Genomic DNA, 25,259 nt, shown 5'->3' with positions numbered 1-25,259 from the left:
GAATGAGGCACGACAACCGTTTGCAATACATGCATGCTCTTGTGGATATCATATTCAGTTCCACTACGTATCAAGCTAAAGGGCCTTTCAAGTTCTGCTTTCATTAGGGGTTCGAGAGGCTCATTGTAGCTACCATTCCTCTTCGATTTAATTGATAAAAGGGGTGACCAGGATGCTTCCATCTGCATCCTGGATTACCAATCGAAGGAAAATAGGTTAATAGCCACTGCCGTTGAAACTAAATCTGACTACATTTAGCGCTGCATCAAATGTAGTTCAAACAGCATCTCACAGTTATAGAAACTATAAACAAGCAGAACTGTTGCAGAGCATTTATTATATTTCCGAACAAATTGGAGTACCGCTTCTAAGGTAAGATGAGCAATCTAGGATACCTACGTACTTACTTAAAAGGTCAGAATTGACGGTGCTTGAAAGCTATCATTGCTAATAGATTCAGATCCAACATGTAGTAGATACAAGGTAAAAGTAACTAACTATACATTCGTGTCAAAAGAATTATCTAAGCCCTGCCAAAAAATTTCCTTCGGTATGTAGGCTGTAACTTCAAGAACTACTTGTTCGTATCAATTGGACAACTCTCCGCATAGACCAACCACATGCAAGCGCAAAGTGTGGCATAGTTTGTGAGTGTTATCCTTGTGATTTGATTATAACTTCCAAACAAACATCTGCAAACTAGTGTAATTCAGAGACATACAGAGACACGACGATATAAGCCAAATGTTCCAGTTCTAAATTTATTCAACAGATTTTTATGGGTGACGAACAAACCTGACTGAAGCAACAAGGTATGGAAAATAAAGTTGGAACAGAAGCTACTGCCATGGTTGTGATAATGAAACGCTGGGAGTTGATACCTCCTGTCCCTGTTTGCCATGTATAGCAGAATTTAGCACGTTGTACTGCTGGTTTACAGAGTCATAAAGTGCCTTTGTGTAGACCAGCTTAGCCTGCATTAAGAACAGTATCCACTCTTAAGCCCTTCACATTAGGTGCAGTTTTCTAAAGCTTTCGTGGATTCATCTCCAATTTCCTTGATCAAAAAGACCAACCACAATGCATTTCCCCAACTATTTGGAAGGAGGGGGGAGGAAATAGCAGCTTTGAATGATGACAGTTGATTGAAAGAAAACAAAAGTCCCAGCGGCATCTCATAAAAATAAGATGCATATCTTGGGCTGTAAAATGGGACATCAATCTGAGATAGAAAAACCCATGGAAATAGAACATTACAGAGAATTCTTACTGTGAAAAGAAAGAATACAGTGAATTGGTGAAATCATTTCCTTTAATGATCGATAGGAAGCAGAGGCAAGTGGGAAATGTTTGAGCTTCAGGTCGGAAAGCAGTGAAATTAGTTAAACCATCTTCTTTACTGAATGACAGAAAAGAGCGACAAAAGAAGAATGTTTGAGCTAAAGGGCTGAGAGATTGTGGGAAGAGGAGAAGAATTTTGAAACAGAAAACTGAAGCCATAGAAAGAGGTAGAAAAACAAATTGTACAACTGCCAAGTACAGCAGCCGAACAGCTTTGGTAAGCTTAAAATAAAAGAGAAAACACAGGAATGAAGGTTGACAGCCAAACAAGTCAGTTAACACCTAAAGGAGGTGGCTTTATATTGGAAATTAGTTGAACTGAAGTCTCACCAACTTCCTACATTATTTAACACTCCAGGAAAATTCATCATTCATTTGAATTCCATGGAATACTATAATTTTCTTATTAGCACATTAGAAGGTACATTTCAGTCTTGTTTGTTAAAGAATAAAAAAGATCATAAATTTCCATCTTTGCTTCTTTTGATATGGAAACAGATTTCACAGTCCTCAGCAAGCTACAAATGCATATTTAGCTTCAGTTTACAGAAATAACTTAACAAGAAATGAATAAAATAAAAACAGTGTCCAATAAATGTTTTACTTGCACACTGATAGTTGCTGTGGAGCTTTTCTTCTTAACTTTCCACCGTCAAGAGAATAGCTCAACTGAAGGAGTCAAAACTTCTAGGAACACGGGTCTTAGCAAAGATCAAAAACGTTCATTTTGATCACCTGTTAATTTGGTCTCAAATAGGAAAAAGAAAATGCATATGAAAAGTGGATTTTTGTCCAACTTTCCTTCTCCTTTCATTCTCTGTTAGATCAAAATAGTTTTTTTTTTTTACTTTCTCTTTAAATGATGGCGGTGTCCACGCCAGCTTGAGTATTAAATACAATAAGTTCCCTCAAGTCTCCCAACAAATATTCACTAAACCTCTCATTAGGCTGCAGAATTTAATCCAAAAAGAGCTTCCAATAATTAAACGAAATGAACCTCTAGCAACCAACCTCTTCAGAGTCTTCCAAAGCACCAGCAACCTCATGAAAATCAATTTTGGGCCCCACGGATATGCCAGTTCCATGAAAAGATATTATTCTTTTCTCTCCAATATTTTTCTCAACCTGTACGTAAGCAAGCAGGGCTATATAAAAATGTACAAGTCATTACAGAAACAAACATAGTTGTCACATAAACCAACCTGGGGCGGAGGGGGCATAATATCATAGCATAATATTGCTAGAGGATAAATGTGACCAGGGACACCAGCATGTTCTACAAGCCTTCTCATGTTGTCTGTTGAGGAAGCATCAAATGGCGCCTCAAGAAAGACAAGCAAAAAGAGTCAACCGCACGTTGGACAGAATCAATCAATCAACTATGCATTAGTCTCTGATCAGTTGGAACCCGTTATATGATTATGGGTTCTCTAAACCTCCCACTTATCCCTTCACAAATATTTAGCTTAATCAATCAATCAACTATGCATCAGTCTCTGATCAGTTGGAACCCGTTATATGATTATGGGTTCTCTAAACCTCCCACTTATCCCTTCACAAATAATTAGCTTAGTCCCAACTAGTTGGTATTACCTATATGGATCCTTGGCTAATTTGGATACAATAACAAAAGCATCTCTTAATTAAAGCAAGGTTCATAAATACCAAAACTTTTGAAACCAATTGTTCATCATACATAGGTACACACTATATATAGATATATTACATGCTAAGAGAAAAAAGAGAAATTGCCAGAGCTAACATTATCCTAGAACTGTCACAAGGCAAATGCAATGGAGATGTTTATTGCCGAACATACTGAATAGAAGCAGTAAACCGTAGTATGTACCTTTGCTATATCAAGAGGATAAAAACAGTTAACTCTGCCTTAAAAGTTACTACCGTATGAACAACCTCACCTAGGAAGCGGCTACTGTCAGGAACACAAATTGTTGACACAATACTTCGGACAACTCTAATTTACCCTCTAAAGAAGTTCATCTAGCGAGAAGCAATCAAGAGCAGCAAATTATTTAATCAGCGGATGAACTTCTTTAGATGGCACTTACCCTTATTTAGAAAAGACTGGCTGACTTCCTGGTTTTTTTATTCAAAGAAGGGAAAGATGGAGAGGAAAGCACAGACGGGAAAGAGAGGGAAAGCTCCTACTGAAGCCATCAAGTGACATATAAAACAAAGTGACATCTTATGCACAAAAGGCGATTAATGCAGATAGTGCAGGGGTTTCCTTCAATCTGGTGGTCTCAACCAAGGAAGAAACATTACAGCTCACGGCCTCAGTTAGCGAAATCAGGGTTGTTGCCCTGTTGTGAAGACAACTGAATGCTATTGTTACTTATTTCACTTGACATCGGCCTTCTTACCGCTGCTTCTGCCTACTACTATTCTTTTGTTGTGCTTCCTGGACAAAAGCTAGTTAGCCTTTTCTTTTACTTATAATTCAAGTAATATTAGTTATTTGTGTAAAGCAACAATTCGTCAACCCACTAACATTTTTAGTTGCTTATTTTTTTTAGTTTTCATACAGTCGGTTACCTATGCAAATTGGCATGAGATGTAATCCAGAATATGTGGGAGCCTTCCCCTGTTGCCTAGGCAGGGAAAGCATATTTCCCCCAAAGGTATTAAGAATCAATTAAAAGAATGAATACGGCAATAACACATACTTCCTCCATTTCAATTTATAACAGCTTTTCTACTTTGGGACTTCCCAAAGTGTTTTCACCATTCCACTGGTATTGTTACTTTGTACAACATGCAACAATTCAAATTCATTTTACTATTCCAATTTCAAATTTTCTGTGATGTTTTCTTTATCAAACTAACTGTTAAACCATTATATTTTTTTCCTCTACTACCACTAATAAAATGCAGAGCCAAATTAACATCTGAAACTCCCCTTCGTTCAAATCATATAGAATGAAACTGAGAAAATACATTATCATGAAAGGATTTTGGCCACGCTTATAAAATGTACATCCATCAAAATAGAATGTAAAAACTAATATATAGGGAAACAGAACAATAATCGAAATCAAAAAAGAAATCTTACTGGATACCATTCTTTTGTAATAGGGTTTGGCCTATCTCTTCCACCACTAGGAGCAATCCATATTAGTTTTGATCCACCCCTGGACCACAAGTACACGTATCCTCAGATGTATGCTTCCATCAAATGGGGCAATAATGGGCTATCTTGAATTGCCAAAAGTATATATATCCTAAGATGTTCTCTTGTATTATTATGCGAACGATGGCATTCAGTTACTCACCCAACACTTTAGGACTTAGAGTATGAACCCGGTAAAGCAGTCATATGGTGGACGATAATTGAATTTCACATATCCATATTCATGAGGAAACCTCCGTCTATCATATTTGTAGTATCTACTACACATTCCACATTAGACATCATTTTTACCACAACTTGCTCTTTGGTTTTCTTCCAGGCAGATTAATCAAGTGGGGTTGAACTCCCTCATGAAAATGAACTATCAAACATCTAATAAAACAAGCTTTTTCAATAGCTAGAGAAGATGAGACGAGATTGAAAAAATAGGACCACACATGCAATATTAGGTTTAGCTTGCCATTTTTAATCATGTCCACTACGCATAGACTTTAAAGAGAGAATCTTCCGTTTCATTTACAAAACTTAGCAGAGACAATCTTGATTAGAGATTGGCACAGATAATATTGGTAATAGTGTCTCCAGAATGGAACCCCGAGACTACCTGGCACAACTTGCAAAGTAAAAGCTTCATCAAAATACTCCAAAAAGGACAAAGTACTAGCAGCATAAGTACCTCAATAGCACAGCCATCTCCTTCAAGCTTCTTGTGTTTGCTCTCTTTTTCTTCTCGACAAGTTTGGGGTCATCACCCATATGTTTTTTCGAATAAACACACAGGAGATTCCTAGACATAAAAAGCTTGTCAGCTGTCTAAAGTAAATGTGATTTCTGAACATACTTTGACAATGCTACTTATCTAATTAAGCACCTTCCCATGCTGAATGGCTTGCAAAGAGGATCAGTAATAACTCTATCTCCTGCAACATAGATCTGTTTACCAGTAAGCATAGATTAGTTAATTAAGCTGCTTGAGGTATAGTTATCTTATAAAGTGCAATTGGGTGAAAATGATTTTAACTATGTTCTCAGCAATGTATGGGTGCTTCGATTCAAGCAACAGAGCAATAACCGCTGGATCTGCTTCACTTTGGTGGTTTGACATCAAAACAACATTATCGCCCTGAAATTAGTATAGAGAGATACTGATTCAGTTAGGACAACAGCAAAAGGATCAAGATAAAATATAAAAAGCCATGCAACAGAAGAACTGTCCCCTTATCCAAAAAAATAAAAGAAACAAACAGAAGAACAGGGCAAACATATCGACTAACAAGTTTGAGCTTTTTTAACAGTAAACGGAGTACGAAAAGGAAATATCAAGAAAAGAACTAAGACTTCACAGTAAGGTTTTTTTTTCTTTTGTTATAAAATTGTTAATCTTTCTTCTGGACAAATTGTACCGCAAGCACTCAAGAGCTCTCCATATATAGTTAGTGCTATACAGCATCGAAGAAGAATATTCAACTTTATAAGAAGATCCTTTTAGGCGTAAACCAGCGAATATCCAGGTGATAAATAAATAGCTGGTCCACCCACAACATCTTGAGCCAAGATTATTTATTCGTGTCTCTTTTTAATAATGAGCATATAATTTTGATGGATAAGGAGAGCACATAGTTCTAACTGGCAAGTAACTTCTTTTGAAAGACGAAATGCATAAAATGAGAAAGACATCTAAATTTTTTCATTAAAGAGACGGACAAACCGGCATAAGATAATAGAAGCTCTGAAGTAGGAACATTAATATAATTCAACTAAATACATAACATATTAAAGCTAAGTAGTTACAAAGTCTTAGGGACATTCATCCCCACCAAGGAAGCTGCTGAATAGGGAGGAAATTAGGAAACATTATCTAGTACATCCAGTTAGGCAAATCCTTTAAGGGGTGTAAAAAGCAAAGCCACGTTAAGCTCATGTTTTGAGAATGTGCTCCAGAAATTTTTTCCAGCATTACTTGATTATTCAAGGAAATTTACATGAAGGAGCTCTAATTGTTTAGCAGATAGTATGCCAACTTCAGTTGGCAAAACCTTTCATCTGATTTACCAAAACCACTTAAAGAGCCACATGGAAGCAGAGCCCAACCAGTACAAGAACAACAAAAGTGTTTTATGCTTGGGCTGATTATTTCATGACAGGTCTCAAGTGAGATCTCATGGAAAGTATAAAGTTTCAATTCAACTGTTTCACTTTATGTGCAGTCCAAGCAATATAGCTATCCCCTTATTCATACTATCACACGCACAGAAGAAAATAATAAATAGTGACACGCTGAAAGTCTGAAATAATGAACCTGCTTGAGCTTCTCTTCTATTTCACCAAAAACTGATATATTGCCAACATAAGAACTCCTAAAAAGTCAAGAATGCTAGAGGTTAGAGTCAGAAATAAATCATGATCTGCAGGGCACAAGGTTGTTTACTTCAATGCAAAAGGCCAAAGAGCTTGCTATTAACCACATTTGAAATGTATTCTCTAAAGCTGATTAAAAATTTTCTAATAAACGAGCCATGCATATCCATAATAGAGATATTGTTCATCAGCGGCCCCTGGTAGAGGCATAGTGAATTCCTTGAACAACACAACCATCTAACATCATACCTTTTTTATGAAAGACAATGTAACATCATACTTATCTGTCAAGCAATACAGACTTTGAATTTCCTATCAATTCCACAATTCAAAAATGTGCAACTTCACTATTTAACAGAGGAGTAACATCCCCACATTATAGCAATTTTACATGAATAGCTAACCATCAATAAATGCTAATGGGAAAGCATGGACTTGTCACTTGGTAAATCGACCCACACAACTCAGTGAAGTGCTAAAACACAAACTAGCTATTAAACAGTCAAATAGATACATCAACTTAAGTACTAGCACCACTATGTGGTGATTAAGTTGTTCATACAACGACTACAACACCTCAATTTGTAAGGTTTTTTGTTAATTGTTCCTCCTTTCAGGAGATTTATTATTTCATCTCTTCCAAAATCTCTATCTACATACCAGTAAAGCCATGACATGCAATGCACAAAGCAACAACAACAACAACAAACCCAGTAGTTTCCCACAAGTGGGATCTAAGGAGGGTAAGATGTACGCAGCCTTACCCCTACCCCGGAAGGGCAGAGATGCAACGCACAAATCAAATTTAGAAAACTATAATAGGTTGCTCCTCCTTAGATATGTCACCAAAACCAACATACTCCCTCTATCCCTTTTTGTTTCACATATTACTATTTGAAGAGTCAAATAACATTTTTCTTTAATTATGATTTTCTTTTCAGTGTTTTATATTTTTAAACTTAAAAGTCCAAAATAATTTTTATGTAGCTTCTAAATATACGTATTTGGATCATAAAATCAATGGAATAAGGTCCAATCGAATGGATAGATTGTTAGGCGCACAGTACTTCGATTGTGTCATTCTTCTTACTGCAGGAATACTATGAGGCATGCTAATCATCACCGGGTAAAAATAATGAATAGATATTAGGACATGACCAATTGTTCATCAGAAAAGAGCAATGACTTAGCTCTTTCCATCAGCTAAAAATAGATGGAGAATTTTCCCAACCAATAGAGAAAATAACATTATTAAACTTACAACTGCAATGAGGAAATAATTAGGGTAATAACAAAAGATATTTTCCCTGTACATAAATGCAAACAATTTAGCTATCCCTTACATCATGATCAAAATGATTTTCTATAGCCATTAGGACAACTATTCTAACATGACATAATCCCTTTCCCCTTCAGATATAAGCAATTTCAGTAGTTTTACTCTCAGTCTCTCAACCTAAATTTGCAACATGTTATTCTCACATATATTCCCCCACCTGCCAACCTTTTATGAACTAGTACTAGCTTATCTGTACCTTACATCGTTCCATTATCTACCAGGTATAAAGAGGCCATATAGAGCAGGCCAGGTCTGAATTTATTGATCTCAACAGGCTGGTGGATACAGTGACAAAAATATGTGGACCACACCCGGTTCAGAGGATATCTTTATGTTGTTTACACGAATAATGCCTATGAATTCAGTCGTTAACCAGGTCAAAAGAACCACACTAATTTTAAGTTAATCAAACTATTACATGATCTTTAACGCAACAATAATAAAATTGAGACTGACCTGAAATCAAGTAAAGGGCGGATATAATTTTGGCCAAACTTGTAATAGTCAAAAGGTTCACGAATGGCCTTATGATGTGGCGAGAACTCAAAAGCATCCTGAAACAAGGGTGTTGCCACATTTACGATGTCGCATTTTAACAACTTGACAGAATACACGTGTGCATGACTGAAGTAAGAAAACAAAGATACAGATCCCAACTTCTAGTGTGAATTGTAAAACCCAAATGGAAGAGGACTACCTTCACATCCACAAAAATACGATCCAACGCAAGAGCCATGTTATACAAAATGATCTCATCTGCTTTGGGTACTCCACTTTGTAAAACCTTAAAAAGAAAAAAAGGCAATCAGGAGAAATCAAGAGAAGCACATGACCCGCAAGAAGTTTCAAATAAGCAAAACAGAAAATGCCAAATAGTTTTGGGTCTCAACGGACTCATTCTCTCTCTAAGAAAAGCAATACATACAACAACAAACCCAGTGTAATCCCATAAATGGAGTCTGGGAAGGGTAGTGTGTACACAGACCTTACCCCTACCTCATAAAGATAGAGAGGTTGTTTCCAATAGACCCTCGGCTCAAGGAATAGTGGAGATAAAGCAACCAAGTAGCAAACAATAGTAACAACAATATAATATGGTAACGGGCGCGAATGACACAGCATGTAATAATAAAGAACCATGAATAAGAAAGTACACTACTATCTGTCAACCTACAACCCTAATCCTCAACCTCCACACCTTCCTATCATGGGTCATATCCTCAGTAAGCTGAAGCAATAACATGTCCTGCCTAATTACCTCTCCCCAATACTTCTTAGGCCTACCAATTCCCTTCCTCAGACCCGCCATGGACAACCTCTCACAACTCCTGACCGAAGCATCTATGTCTCTCCTTTTCACATGCCCGAACCATCTTAACCTCGATTCCCACAACTTGTCCTCCACAGATGTCACTCCTACCTTGTCCCTAATAACTTCATTCCTAATCCTGTCTTTCCTGCACAGACTGACAATATGCTTAAGTCTAAAAGAAGTAGTCTTCCGAGAAGGAGATAATGAACTCTTCTACATTTTAATTGGAAAGAGAAAGCAAGTAGCAGACCAATTCATTGACATTCAAATTAAGATGTAGCTTGAGGCACAGGAAAAAGTAAGACACATAGGACAAACCAAGAAAAGAAGAAAATTCAAATATAAGAAACTTGTTAAAGAGTGTGAGAATGCACGGAAGAAAATATAATTGATATTATTCTCATCTGTTAAACATGATACAATGAGCCCTATACATAACATGTCCTACTCCTAATACATATGGGATTAGGGTTACATAATTATTCTAACACTCCTCCTCAAGCTGGTGCATATAAATCATATGTACCGAGTTTGTTACATATGTAGTGAATACGAGGACCAGTGAGAGACTTGGTGAAAATATCTGCAAGTTGATCATTCGACTTCACAAACTTTGTAGCAATATCTCCCGAGAGTATCTTTTCTCTGACAAAGTGACAGTCAATCTCAACGTGTTTAGTTCTCTCGTGGAACAATGGATTTGACGCAATATGAAGAGCAGCTTGATTATCACACACAAGTCCCATCTAACTAATCTCACCAAATTTCAACTCCTTGAGCAACTGTTTGATCCAACTTAGCTCACATGTCGCCATAGTCATTGCTCGATATTCTGATTATGCACTAGACCGAGCAACCACATTCTGTTTCTTGCTCTTCCAAGATACCAAATTTCCTCCTACTAAGACACAATATCCAGAAGTAGAACGTCTATCAGAAGGTGATCCTGCCCAATCAGCATCTGAGTATCCAACGATCTGCTCATGGCCTCGATCCTCAAACAATAAACCTTTGCCTGGAGCTGATTTTATATACCGAAGAATGCGAACAACTGCATCCCAATGACTATCACACGGAGAATCCATAAACTGACTCACAACACTCACAGGAAAGAAAATGTCAGGTCTTGTCACTATAAGGTAATTTAATTTACCAACCAACCGCCTATATCTTGCAGGATCGCTAAAAGGCTCCCCCTATCCTGGCAGAAGTTTAGAATTCGGATCCATCGGAGTATCAACAGGTCTACAACCTGTCATTCCTGTCTCCTCAAGAATATCTAAGGCATACTTCCGTTGTGAGATCACAATACCTGAGCTAGACTGAGCGACCTCAATACCCAGAAAATACTTTAGTTTGCCCAGATCCTTAGTCTGAAAGTGTTGAAAGAGATGTTGCTTCAATTTAGTAATACATCCTGGTCATTGCCGGTAATAACAATGTCGTCAACATAGACCACCAGATAAATACAGAGACTCGAAGCAGAATGCCGATAAAATACAGAGTGATCAGCTTCACTCCGAGTCATGCCAAATTCCTGGATAACTGTGTTGAACTTACCAAACCAGGCTCAAGGAGACTGACTGCTTTAGACCATAAAGTGACCGGCGCAAGAGACATACAAGGCCACGAGACTCCCCCTGAGCAACAAACCCAGGTGGTTGCTCCATATAAATTTCATCCTCAAGGTCACCGTGTAAAAAAACATTCTTCATGTCCAGCTGATAGAGTGGCCAATGGCGAACAACAGTCATGGATAGAAAAAGGCGGACTGATGCTATCTTAGCCACGGGAGAGAAGGTATCACTGTAATCGAGCCCAAATATCTGAGTATATCCCTTGGCAACAAGACGAGCCTTAAGACGATCAACCTTACCATCCGGACCAACCTTGACTGCATATACCCAACGACAACCAACAGTAGATTTACCTGAAGGAAAAGGGACGAGCTCCCAAGTACCACTCGTATGTAAAGCAGACATCTCGTCAATCATAGCCTGTCGACATCCTGGATGAGACAATGCTTCACCTGTAGACTTAGGGATGGAAACAGAGGACAAAGAAGATAGAAAAGTATAATAGGGTGATGACAAACGATGATAACTTAAACCGACATAATGGGGATTAGGATTAAGGGTGGTCCGTATACCTTTCCGAAGTGCAATCGGTGTACTAGGAAGAGACAAGTCCGCAGTAGGAGCAGGGTCAGGTGCAGGACGTGAATCAGCTAGGCCTGATGCTGGGTGCGGACGATGATGATATGTCAAGAGTGGTGTTCCTGTGGCAGGGAGTGTAGGAGGAGCCACACTAGACTCCCCAACGATTGGAATGGGTAAGACGTCTGTGGCGGAAGGTGAAGGAGGAGCTATAGTAGACTCCTTAAAGGTCGGTATAGGTAAGACCTCAGATATATCAAAGTGGTCAGAATGGTCATAAGAGGTAAAGAAAGGTTTAGACTCAAAAAATGTGATGTCGGAGGACATAAAGTACCTACGAAGATGAGGTGAGTAACAACGATATCCCTTCTGAACACGAGAATAACCAAGGAATACACACTTGAGAGCACGAGGAGCTAGCTTATCTTTCCCGGGGGCTAAGTTATGAACGAAACAAGTGCTTCCAAAAACACGAGGGAGAACAGAGTATAAGGGTGACTTAGGAAACAATACTGCATACGGAATCTGATTCTGGATGGGAGATGAAGGCATCCGATTAACCAAATAACAAGCTGTGAGAACTGCATCGCCCCAAAAACGTAACGGAACATGATATTCAATGAGAAGTGTGCGAGCAGTCTCAATGATGTGCCTATTCTTTCTCTCTGCAACCCCATTTTGCTGAGGGGTATAAGGACAAGAGGTCTGATGAATAATTCCTTGAGAAGTCATAAACTGCTGAAATCGAGAGGATAAATATTCTAAGGCATTATCACTGCGAAAAGTGCAAATGGAAACACCAAATTGATTTTTAATTTCAGCACAAAAATTCTGGAATATAGAAAACAACTCAGAACGATCTTTCATTAAGAAAATCCAAGTGCATCTTGAATGATCATCAATGAAACTAACAAAATAACGAAATCCCAAGGTTGAATTGACTCTACTAGGACCCCATATATCAGAATGAACAGACTCTGCATGACTCTCAATATTACGAGGAAAGGATGCTCGGGTATGTTTCCCGAGCTGACATGACTCACACTCTAATGTAGATAAACTAGACAAACTAGGCACTACTTTCTGAAGCTTGGATAAGCTTGGATGTCCTAAACGTCTGTGAATTAGGTCTGGAGGATCTGTAACTAGACATGCCTTGGAGGAATTGAGTGAGTTAAGGTAGTAAAGGCCTTTTGATTCAAGTCTTGTTCCAATCGCCTGTCCCGTACTGCGGTCCTGCATAATAAAAGAATCATCAATAAAATATATACCACAATGGAGGGCACGAGTCAAACGACTAACAGATGCAAGATTAAAAGGACAGCCAGGGACATAAAGAACGGAATCTAGAGTGATAGAGGGTAGGGGATTCGCTTGTCCAACACCTTTTGCTTTAGTTTGAGACCCATTGGCTAAAGTAACAGTGGGAAGAGACTGTGAATACGCAATATTTGACAAAAGTGATTTATTACCAGAGATATGATCAGAAGCGGCTGAGTCCACAACCCATTGTCCAAAAGTACTAGACAAGGAAACGACAAGCAAAAGAATTACCAGCAACAGAAGTATCAGTCTGAGCAATAGAGGCTACTTGTGGAGATATCTGCTTACTTGCTCGATATTGAAGGAACTCATTATACTCCCTTCAGATAAAGAAAATCCCTGGTTACATGTAGTCTCGGTATGAGCAACATAAGCATTTTTGGGTAGGCGACCATGTAAAGAATAGCACACTTCACGAGTGTTTCCAAGTTTATGACAATAAGAGCACTTGGGTCTAGATCTTCCAAAACGACCTCCTTCTCGTCTATTCTCCATAGTTTGAGATGCCCGATTGTCCACTGACTGGGATACCAGGACAGATGAGTCAAGTGTTAGTGATGAGCTCACTGGGTGACTAGGTGCTGCAGCAAGGCGAAGTAATCGAGAGAATAATTCATCAACTGTGGGGACAGTCGGACTAGCCAAAATCTGGTCACGTACTGAATCAAGGTCATTAGGGAGTCCAGCGAGTGTAAGAACTAGAAACATCTTATGTCGTTGCTCTTGTTGCTTTTCAATACTAGCAGAAACTGGCATCAATGTCTCAAATTCTTCCATGACTACCTGTACTTGTCCCAAGTAAGTAGACATATCCAATTCTTGCTTCTTCAAGCTTATCATTCACGATATTACATCATAGAAACGAGATATGTCATTAGTGTATAAATTACGAGCCTTTTCCCAAACTAAATAACATGTTTGGAATGGACGGAACAAGGGCATCAACTTGGAATCAATAGATCGCCACAGGATACTACATAACTGAGCATCGACCTTCTCCCAAAGTGTTTTGGCCTTTTCATCACCTTCGCTAGCCTTTTTTGTTAAATGATCTTGAACTCCTTGACCTTTACACCACAACTCGACAGACGAAGCCTAAGCTAAGTAGTTTGAACTTCCCATTAAAGGTTCTGAGGTGATCATAATACCGAAACTGCCAAAACCCGGGTTTTTAGACCCGAAAGCATCGACTCCCAAAGACATCGTTGGATTGAAGTGAGGTCTATAAAATTATCACCAAATAACAGAAAGAATCAATTGAAAACTCGCTGAAACAGATGGAGACACTGTTTTTTTTGCCGGAAAATTACTGTAGCTGCCGGAAAAACTCAAAGTGGTCGGAATCAAACGAAAACAGTATGGGTGGGGTCGGAATTGGTACACGACCCAACTGTTCTGAAGAAAGTTTTTCAAAAAATGGCCGGAGGGTTCTGCACGCGCCGGCATGTGAGCTCACGCGCGTGAGCTTCTAGTGGCGCGTGGCGGCGCGTGGGACTTCTGTTGCCGGAGATTTTTCTAGGGTTTGGTCACCGGACAGTGGCGACTCTTGTGGTAGTGTAGGATTTTGCACAACACTAACAGAGACAACGCAAACACAAACAGCCTTGAAAATGTCGCCGGAAAAAGGCTTCCGGTGACTGATTTCTCTTCCTGAAATCGCTGGAATTTGTGCACAGCGATAAATCTCTCACAATTGCTCTGATACCATGTGAGAATGCACGGGAGAAAATATGATTGATATTATTCCCATCTGTTAAACATGATATAATGAGCCCTATATATATACATAACATGTCCTACTCCTAATACATATGGGATTAGGGTTACATAACTATTCTAACAAAGAGATTTATCTCTGTTAGAATTCTGCCATCCTAAGGTCATATATTCCATGCTCCAGGAAGAAATGATAACGAACATGTCGAGTGACAGACTACACATAAACTCTTCACAAGAGCTTAACCTATTATCATGAGGTTATTTTCTGCAATTTCCAGCACATAATTGGTTTATGGAAAAGTCAAGATATGTCAAATTGTGGCTTCTCTCTCCATTTTACCTTTTCTAGCTCCAAAGTTTCAAGTATTGTTACTGGTACACTACAGAAAGAGGTTTTGATGCCTTGACTTTGAAAGGTGAACTTTATTTTTTCATACCAACAGCACATGGTTGTATAGTACCATCCACTAAAACCCAAATGATCAAATACAATAGTAGAAACAAAATAAACATTCACCATCTTAAATATATTTGGAGTGTCGGTTGTCAGGTATGGGAACTTGGAGGAGTAGTGGGAATGCGAACACTATGTGATCAGCAGCAGCGGACTGTATAAGAGAATCTGCGAGAGAGGTGTTAGGGGTCTCAACCGGTGTCTCTGGTGGGCACAAAGGAGATTGGTGGTGGAATGAAGTGGTCCAAGGCAAAGTGGAAGCGAAGAAGGCGGCATACCTGAAGTTAGTGGAGAGCATAGGTGAGGAGGAGAGGCGAGCGTGCATGGAGAGATATAAGGTAGCTAGGAAGTAAGCTAAATTGTCGGTCACGGAGGCTAAGAATGCGGCTTATGGTCGTTGTACGAGGAACTGGGGGAAAAAGGCGGGGAGAAGAAATTATTTCGGCTGGCCCAGTCGAGAGGGAGGAAGGCTCGAGATTTGGACCAAGTGAGATGCATTGAGGACGAAGATGGAAGAGTACTGGTGGAAGATGCCCAGATTAAAAGGAAATGGCACTTACTTTCATAAACTTCTGAATGAAAAAGGGGATCGTGATATTGTGCTAGGCGAATTGGAGCATTCCGAGAGTCACCGTGACTTCGGGCACTGCAGGCGTATCAAGGTCGAGGAAGTCGTGGGGGCTATGCGTAAGATGAGTACGGGCAGAGCTACCAAGCCAGACGAGATTCCGGTGGAATTTTGGAAGTGTATAGGGAGAGCAGGTGTGGAGTAGTTGACTAGGTTGTTTAATGTTATTTTTAAGGCGAAGAGGATGCCGGATGAGTGGAGGTGGAGTACGGTGGTTCCATTGTATAAGAACAAAGGTGATATCCAGAGTTGTAACAATTATAGTGGTATCAAATTACTGAGTCATACCATGAAAGTATGGGAGAGGGTGGTTGAAGCGAGGGTGAGGATGACAGTGTTTGTATCCGACAACTAGTTCGGGTTCATGCCGGGGCGTTCCACCACAGAAGCTATACACCTTGTTAGGAGGTTGGTGGAACTGTACAGAGAGAAAGAAGGATCTGCACATGGTGTTTATTGACCTAGAGAAAGCATATGACAAGGTTCCTAGAGAAGTTCTCTGGAGATGCTTGGAGGCAAAAGGTATGTCGGTTCCTTATGTTATGGCAATTAAGGACATGTATGATGGGGCTAAGACTCGGGTTAGGACAGTAGGAGGGGACTCTGAGCATTTTCCGGTTGAAATGGGGTTACACCAAGGCTCTGCACTCAGTCCGTTCTTATTCGCCCTGGTGATGGATGCGATAACAAACCATATTCAAGGGGAGGTGCCATGGTGCATGCTATTCGCCGATGACGTAGTTCTGATTGATGAGTCACGAGCCTGTGTTAACGAGAGATTGGAAGTGTGGAGACAGACTCTTGAGTCTAAGGGTTTCAAGCTAAGCAGAACGAAGACGGAATACCTCGAGTGTAAGTTCAGCGCTAGGCCGGAAGAAGTGGACGTGGATGTGAGACTTGAGTCTCAAGTTATCCCAAGTAGAGATAGCTTCAAGTACCTTGGTTCGGTTATCCACGGGGGAGGGGAGATCGACGAGGATGTCACACACCGTATTGGGGTAGGATGGATGAAGTGGAGGTTAGCATATGGAGTCTTGTGTGACAAGAGAGTGCCAACGATACTTAAAGGTAAGTTCTATAAAGCGGTGGTTAGACCGGTCATGATGTATGGGGCTGAGTGTTGGCCTGTTAAGAACTCACATATCCAAAAGATGAAAGTAGCAGAAATGAGGATGTTGAGGTGGATGTGCGAGCACACTAGGATGGATAAGATTAGAAATGATGATGATATTCGGGAGAAGGTGCACGTGGCTCCCATTGATGACAAGATGCGGGAAGCGAGGCTCAGATGGTTTGGGCATGTACAGAGGAGAAGCCCAGATGCTCCAGTAAGGAGGTGTGAGCGGCTGGTTGTGGAAGGCGCGAGAAGAGGTAGAGGCGGCCTAAGAAGTATTGGGGAGAGGTGATCAGACAGGATATGGCGAGGCTTCAGATTTCCGAGGACATGACACTTGATAGGAAGTTGTGGAGGTCGAGTATTACGGTTGTAGGCTAGGAGGTAGTTGAGTCTTGCGTTACTTTGTACCTTTGTGAGCCTAGTCCGCTGGGGTTTTGTCTAAGATAGTTAGGGGCAATGTCGTGTCTTACTATTTTCTATTTTCGACGCAGGATCCATTTACTAGCCATCGTTTTTGCTTTGCATTTTTCTTCTGCATTTTATGTTCCTTTTTTCCTATGATCTCCGTGGTGAATCTAATATTCTCTCCTTTTGTCTTTTTATTATCTTGAGCCGAGGGTCTTTCGCAAACAGCCTCTCTACCCCTTCGGGGTAGGGGTAAGGTCTGCGTAAACACTACCCTCCCCAGACCCCACTTATGGGATTTTACTAGGTTGTTGTTGTTGTTGTTGTTCATCTTAAATATATTATAATGTTCTTTAGTACCCTAAGATAGCATGTTATACCCCCAGAAAGTAAGTCCATTCAAGAAGATTCTTACATGTATGACCAAACACATTTAAGCTGACAAAGAACCCAACACCAAAAAAGTACATTAATCAAAAGGCTGAAGAAAGTTATTTTACTGCATTCTGATAGTTATGATACAACTCCTCCATCCCTTCAGCAACATTAAGCGGCAGTTTTTCATCTTCCACTGCTTTCCGAATAGCAGATAGCAAATCTGTACAAGAAAGAGAACACTCAATGCAGGGGAAAAAGTAGAAAAAGGTTCATTCAAAACAATTAGAAGCGATCTACCAAAATACATGTCACGATACACGAGCGCAAGGCATCTGCCGAGCAGTATGTTTAAATTTAGCAAGCAAAACCAAGCCAGTGAAAGATGGTAAGGTGACTAGACAAGTGTCAACAAGGTCTTACACTTATGAACTGCCACAACATGTTAGTAGGTTTCCAAATCCTTTTAAGAAGAAGTTTTCAAGAATTCGGCAGCAGTCCTACTATTCTTAAAATGTATATTGCAATCCAACCCTCGGTAAGATGCCCAAGGTTTCTCTTTTTGACAGGTAAATAATATCAACAAAATACTTCCCAACAGTAATGCACCCATGTGCTAAAACATACTAGACACCATGTAGCAAATCAACCTATGAGATACCTCAAAAGAAGCCAAAGAAACACAAAGTAGACAACATATAAATGCCTAAAGCGATCTCATAACATAGATAAACAAAAAAAACAGAAATAAAACATTTCCTTTCTTTTTGCTCTTTCTTCCACAGATGTGGCACTTCTCACAGCACGACAGAGCACCTGTTGGAACTAGGTATTTCCAAGTTTTAGCTCGACTCCAGAAAACAGTAAACCAGTGCCTAGTGAAACATATGTTACTGATTCACCAGTCTCCCAACTCTTTAACCCTCAAAACCAACAAATCACTAATTAATAGAAATTCTACACTCATCCAGAATCACCTCAAATGAAGGAGAGAAAAGTAAACCATTAACAGCAAAAGGAGTGGCCAAACATGACATGTTTTTAAGATCCTACTTCGTACATTTCATGTAAATAACTAGCCCCTAAGCTAGCACACCGGTTGAGAACTGCTTCAGATGTCTGTCCTTTTAATCTTTCCAAATCAATCTTGTTTGATTAGAAATTATAAGTAGGGAATATAGAAGAGAAAAAAGGCACAACTCACAGCCCCAAAAAAAAAAAACAGGATAGGATTTAATTGAGTTTACCCAAAAAGACAAAGGAAGGAATGTGGTGGGGGGAAAGCAAGTCATGGAAAGGAAGGAAAAATGCTCCATTAAAGTCTTGAGGAAGCATTCTAAGAACCTTAATATTCTCTTTTTTTTATGACCAAATATAACTTTATACCTCAACTTATTTTACAAGAAACTTAAGACTGCATTTGTACATAGTTTTAAGTTTTATTTATGCCAAGTACTTTTTTTTATAAGGAAAAAGAGACAGTTTTGCTTTTATGTCAAGTACATAATTCTTTTAACTTATTTCTTGATGGATAATCATTTTCCACTAGAGTATACGATTTACAGTCTATATATCATTAGACATGAAACAGTTTAAAGTGATTATCTTTACAAAGACTTTCCCTCATGCCGCTACTTGCACATTTTCATCACGTAACAAGATAGCAGTCATAACAATTATGAGATCATGACAATTAGCAGAGGAAATGAAATCCTTCAAAAAGCAATGGAGAAGATATCCAAAGGAATTAAAGACAGTATCAGAAAGAAAACTTAGCTAATCCTTTTTACATTTTGAACTAGTTAAATATGTCGAGTGAAACTAGAAGAATAGCATCTAGACCACAGAGTGCTTTAAAGTGGTATTTGCGTCTAATCCCCAACAAAATTAGCAGCCATGTGAGAAGATAGTATAAGTGTATGTGTCATGTCAGTCAAGATCCAACTAGGTGATGCCTTGTCAAAAAAAGATCCAACTAGACCACATTGTTTTCCAATCTTTGCATGAATTTTGAGATTTATAAGCTACGACAAAATAGAAGTGTAAGCTAGCTCGAATCTAAGACCCCGAATGCTTCATCCAAGAAGGCTACACGTTGCGGCCACACGTTGCGTTCTTACCGCTAGACCAAAGACCTGGGGGCCAACGCATTCAATGTTTTTACAATCCAAAAGCACAAAAATAACGACAAGGTCCATGAGGCTTGAAACGAAAAAAGAGAAGAAAAGAGCACCTTTCCCTGAAGTGAACAACACAATTTACAGGAAATAAAAAAAAATCAAACATCTACGAATTTAGTATAACAAGAATTAAATTGAAATTAAACTACTAATTTCAACACCAAATATACAATAGTGCCATATTAGTCCAACTCCTCGAACTTGAGATTCAAAGAAGCGATTGATTCTCATGGGACTTGCGTTGTGCACCATTGTTTGAAGCGCAAACTTCTCTAAGGCGCATGATTTTACATATGAAGCAACAACACCTTGCTTCACTTCATCGCTTTAAGCGACAAAGCGATGGCTTTTAATAACACTAATGCAAATTAGTCTATAGCTTTTACCTCTCAGCAATCAACTCCTTTAAACCAAACAGATGGAAAAGAGAAAGAAAAAAAGAGTAGAAACCAGTTAGCTTCTTAATTCTCTTTAACAATCCTGTCTTGGTAGTTCATCTGGTTATTTTGATGTTCATAAAAAGGTTTTCAACCCCTAACTTTTATTTAGCCTTACCCTTCAATATATATCCTTCCCCTCATCACATCCCCTATTAACTGTCTCGAGTCTCTTACCATCCACAAATTATCAAGCACCATCATCAAGATGGACTCACATTACGTTATAGTGGCACCGTTCTTCAAGTTTAGTTCTGCTAGTTGTCAGTTTAAGATGTCCCTATGAAGTTGAAGCAACAAAGCCCAACTGATGTGTTTCATAGAGGAACACTCATTGAGCTTACTGTAACCAAAACATACTTTACCTGTGCATCAAGGTTGACAAATTCATTGAAATGGTGTTTGAACTCTTAAGCATGCTTCCACAGACCAGTATGCTATTTATTGCATAAAAAAATAATTGAATTAATAGTTTAATACCACTACTGAAACTGCTCTTGTGACCAATCATCTCTTAGAATGGAACGTTTTTCCTACAAGTCTATTTGACAGGACTATTAGGAAAAACATAATATTAAACAAACCTCAGATCTCCATCACTTTATTTTACCTTGAACAATGAACATAGAGTTCACTTGTTCATGCGGCAAAACCAATTATAACTCCAAACATTCACAGTAAAAGTCCATGCCAAATGGGATATCCTTACTTTTTAACTATCAGCTCAACACAATTTTTTATCCTAACAAACAAACTGAAGTTCAGGAAGAGGAAAAAACAGAAATATAAGCTCTCACAGAAGAGAAAAAATCTACCCGCGCATTTGCGAGTACCATGTATGTTTAGCATCGTTAGCTGTGAAGAATATCAAGGATTTCAATGCATTCGAACAAAAACGCCGTCGTACCGTAAATGCGTACAAGGGACACTGACACATTACGCACAAAAATGCACGAGTGGATAGAAAATAAACCACACTGACATAGCACAAAATGCAAAAGATATTTCAAATTGAAAAAAAAAAAAGAGCAGCTAGAAATAAACCTTCTCCAGTACGAGCGTCAAGGAAGGCACGCGACTGCGGAAGCTCATGATTCTCAGAAGTAGAAACTGCGACGGCGGCGGCAGCAGCAGCAGTTGAATTCGATTCCTTCTTCTCTTCAACTATTTCCGCCATTCCACGAACCTTCGAAGCACAGAAAATTGCACACCGTAACTTCCGAATTGACAGTAGCCTGGCAGCAGCTTTGACTGCAACTACTGGAAGTGAAGTTGAAAATGAAGCAGAAGATGAAGACGAGGAAGAAATTAAAGGCCTAGAAATGTGTGAAGAAGAAGAAGAGAGAGTGGAGGAAGAAGGAGACGCAGAGAGGATCAACATCACCACAGACTAGGCGGTTTTAGAGAGAGGGAACATTTAGAGAGAGAAAGACTTTGGAGAAACGAAGTGAGGAGGGATATGAATATGTGCATTAGCGTGTGTGCGAGAGAGAGAGTTTATTGGTTGAGGGAGCACGTGCTTTCCATCGCCCAATTGTGGATTGTGGCAACAGTGGTTTTGAGTATTCCTTTCTTATTTCATTGGTTTTTGTGGACCTAGCCTAGACTTATCTGGACACGTGTAACACCTGTACGCCTTTCTTTTTGGATTACTGTCATTCGTTTATAGGCCTTCTCTGGGACCCACTTTTAAGTACCTTTTCTCCACAGAAAACAATTCAATGTAACATATTTTTTGTTCTAAATAAATTGTACTCCTAGTATAAACCAAAAAAGAATTCTCCATTTGATTAAATTTGAATTAATTTCTCAAAAAATAAATAACAGCAAAAATATTTTGCCAAATCCAAAAACAATACAAAGTACGTTCTTACTGTTATAAATATATTATATTATGGATGTTCATTTAGTACTCCGTTGTAAATAAGCTTCCTGAAGAAATTTATTCATATGAGACTCCGCCGTAAATATATTTATCTATTTAGTACTCTATTGGAAATAAACCTCCTGAAGAAGCTTATCACTTCGGTACCCGGTTATGGATAAACATTACCCCTGATAGAAGATTATTCATACCGGGTATAATAAGCTTATTCTTTCGATACTCCGTTATGGATAAATATTACCCCGGTAGAAGATTATCCATACCGGGTATTATAAGCTTATCCTTTCGATACTCCGTTATGGATAAACATTACCCCCGGTGGAAGATTATCCATACCGGGTACAATGAGCTTATTCTTTCAGTACTCCGTTATGGATAAACATTACTCCCAGTAGAAGATTATCTATACCTGGTATAATGAGCTTATTCTTTCAGTACTCCGTTATGGATAAATATTACCCCCAATAGAAGATTATCTATACATGGTACAATGAGTTTATCCTTTCAGTATTCCGTTATGGATAAACATTACTCTCAGTAGAAGATTATCCATATCTGGTATAGTAGCAGCTTACACAGTAGCTTGCACTAGCAGCCTGCAGTAGCAGCTTACGCAATAGCTTTCTTTCTTCTATAAATAGAAGAGATTTCAGTTCATTATGGACATCAGTTTGAATTCGAATAATATATTAGTTTCTCTCTATACTTGTCTTTACTTTATAGTCTTTATTTTATAACACGTTATCAGCACGAGACTCTGCCATCTCGAGCAAATACTTTGAAATTATTTGAGGTACGAACTTTCTTTTTCTATATAATGTCAAATCTTTCTAAACTTGAATTTGTAGCCCTGGATATATCGGGCAAAAGCTACATGTCTGGGGTGCTTGATGCTGAAATTCATCTTGATGCGATGGGTCTGGCAGACACCATCAAGGGTAAAAATCAGGCATCAAACCAAGATCGTGCCAAAGCAATGATATTCTTACGTCATCACCTTGATGAGGGCTTGAAAATGGAATATCTCACTATTAAAGATCCAGTCATACTGTGGAATAATTTGAAAGATAGATATGACCACCTGAAGATGGTCGTTCTTCCACAGGCACGTTATGATTGGACTCATCTAAGGCTACAAGAATTTAAATCTATAAGTGAATATAATTCTACTATGTTCAGAATTATTTCCCAATTGCAATTATATGGTGATAATATTACTGAGCATGATATGTTGGAGAAAACTTTCACCACTTTTCATGCCTCGAATATGCTCCTGCAGCAGCAATATCGAGAGATGGGATTTAAAAAGTATTCTGAGCTTATCTCACATCTTCTTATAGTCGAGCAACGTAATGGGCTATTAATGAAAAACCATGAAAGCCGACCTACTGGTTCTTGTCCATTCCCTGAAGTGAATGAGACGAACTTCCACCAAGCTAGACGTGGAAAAGGTCGTGGCCCCAGTCGTGGTCATGGCCATGGTCGGGGAAGAAATTTTAATCATGGTAATAATAATGCACCAAAGAACTCTCCTCACCACCAGCAGTGGAAAAGGAAGGAACAAAAGCATGAAGTGGTGCAAGCACCAAATGTAAAAAATGCATGTTATAGATGTGGAGGAAAAGGGCATTGGTCACGTACCTGTCGTACGCCAAAGCACCTGGTTGAACTTTATCAAGCCTCCCTAAAGAAGACAGAGAAAAATGTTGAAGCAAATTTTATTTCTGAAGATAATTTAGACTTCATGCATTTGGATGTAGCTGATTACCTTGCACTGCCAGAAGGAGAAACAAGTCATGTAATCGGTGGTGAATCTATAGAAATGTAAATATTTTAATTTTTGTTATTTGTAATAGATAGTATGGTTATGTAATTGTTGTACATAAAGAAAAATTATGATTTGATAATGATGTTTACTATAATATATCTTATTTATGTCATTTTGAAGAATATGGATAACATTATTAGATCAATTTAAACTCTAGCAGAGTTTGCAAGAAATATACAACCACGAGAAGTGGTTATATTTCATATATCTCATTGTAATTATATTTTGTTAACCACCAGAAGTGGTATATGCCTATGATCACCAGAAGTGATAATTTAGGCTTTCTATGGTTACAATTGAAAATAAGCTACATAAATATTCTCTATATTAAATGCAAGCCTCGATTTGCTCCTGAAGTAGTAAATATTTTAAAAGAGGTTGAGGCATCACAATTTGATGTGATTAATGCGCATTCAGATAATTATGTTCGATTTCCTGAAGGATGAGAACTTTTGATAATATTAATTTATTCCCTGAAATGAATGTGACAATATTAATAAATCTGGTAAATATGAACGCGCTCTTGAAATGAATATATTACAATTCACCTCCAGAAGAGTTAATATAATTGAGAGAATATATACTCAATATTTCGTATTTTAAATTTGTTCCCGAAGAAATAACACAATTGAAATTGCCTCTTGAAGTAGGAAAATATTATGAAAAAGAGTTTTCTTGTGCTTAAATGATTGTTTTACATTGTTTATTTGATTGTGATTTTCTCTCATGATACCAGAAATGTATGAGTAATATTTGATAGTACAAAATGTATCAACAACTCCTGAAGAGCTAATTGTTTGCCTAGAAGACACACGACACCAGTAGTGTCCGATAAATATTAGATTGTGGATAATAAATGAAGGCTCTCAAAGATCTTATATACAAATATGTCATTCATATAATATGATTATGGTCAAAACATATGTTGTATTAAACCTGAAGTTTACCAATACAAATGACTATCATATTGAGACTACAAATGAATGGAAGATTGAAAATCTTCATGTTTTCACAATCATAGGGGGTAAAATAATATGTATGTGAGAAGTTACCCGCCTTATTCTTCAATTTATATTATATCATGTATCACAGTAAATTAGAAATTTACTAATGCAAAAGCAGTCACGGTAAACCAGAAGTTTATTAATGCAAAAGTTTATGCCATAGTAAACCAGAAGTTTACTAAGAGATAGCACATGCCATGATAAACTTGAAGTTTTCATTTGCCATTTTTGAATGAGCTATTTAAGA

At 38.5% G+C, this 25,259-nt stretch overlaps 1 protein-coding gene across 4 annotated transcripts; it reads right to left on the bottom strand.

Annotated features, from left to right (window-relative positions):
* Positions 1–306: 306 nt before the first annotated feature.
* LOC107796734 (glycerol-3-phosphate acyltransferase, chloroplastic) lies at positions 307–21,845 on the bottom strand. Of its 4 annotated transcripts, none has more exons than XM_075252536.1 (14): positions 21,340–21,839; positions 17,804–17,901; positions 12,813–12,893; positions 8,887–8,973; positions 8,646–8,743; positions 6,792–6,849; positions 5,514–5,615; positions 5,364–5,425; positions 5,169–5,279; positions 4,415–4,493; positions 2,544–2,663; positions 2,353–2,466; positions 796–974; positions 307–699 (listed from the first exon to the last, which is right to left on the bottom strand). In XM_075252536.1, exons 1-13 carry the CDS (start codon positions 21,674–21,676, stop codon positions 840–842), a joined length of 1,482 nt encoding a protein of 493 aa, XP_075108637.1. In that variant the 5' UTR covers positions 21,677–21,839; the 3' UTR covers positions 307–699; positions 796–839. The 4 variants fall into 4 exon arrangements, with proteins under 4 accessions (XP_075108637.1, XP_075108634.1, XP_075108644.1 ...); XM_075252533.1 differs by having other exon boundaries at positions 307–692; XM_075252543.1 differs by lacking the exon at positions 12,813–12,893 and having other exon boundaries at positions 21,340–21,845.
* Between the last annotated feature and the right edge of the window lie 3,414 nt (positions 21,846–25,259).

The sequence above is a fragment of the Nicotiana tabacum genome, chromosome 1 (assembly GCF_000715075.1).
Source record: "Nicotiana tabacum cultivar K326 chromosome 1, ASM71507v2, whole genome shotgun sequence".
Taxonomy (NCBI): domain Eukaryota; kingdom Viridiplantae; phylum Streptophyta; class Magnoliopsida; order Solanales; family Solanaceae; genus Nicotiana; species Nicotiana tabacum.
This window is presented reverse-complemented; position numbering and strand designations above follow the sequence as displayed.

Excerpts from the sequence above, each read along its gene's own strand:
- LOC107796734 (XM_075252536.1), bottom strand. The coding sequence starts at position 21,676 with ATGTTGATCCTCTCTGCGTCTCCTTCTTCCTCCACTCTCTCTTCTTCT. Across the intron at positions 2,467-2,543 it reads TTATGCCCCCTCCGCCCCAG|GTTGAGAAAAATATTGGAGA; the intron begins GTTGGTTTATGT and ends GCTTACGTACAG. Across the intron at positions 975-2,352 it reads CTTTGGAAGACTCTGAAGAG|GCTAAGCTGGTCTACACAAA; the intron begins GTTGGTTGCTAG and ends TTCTTAATGCAG.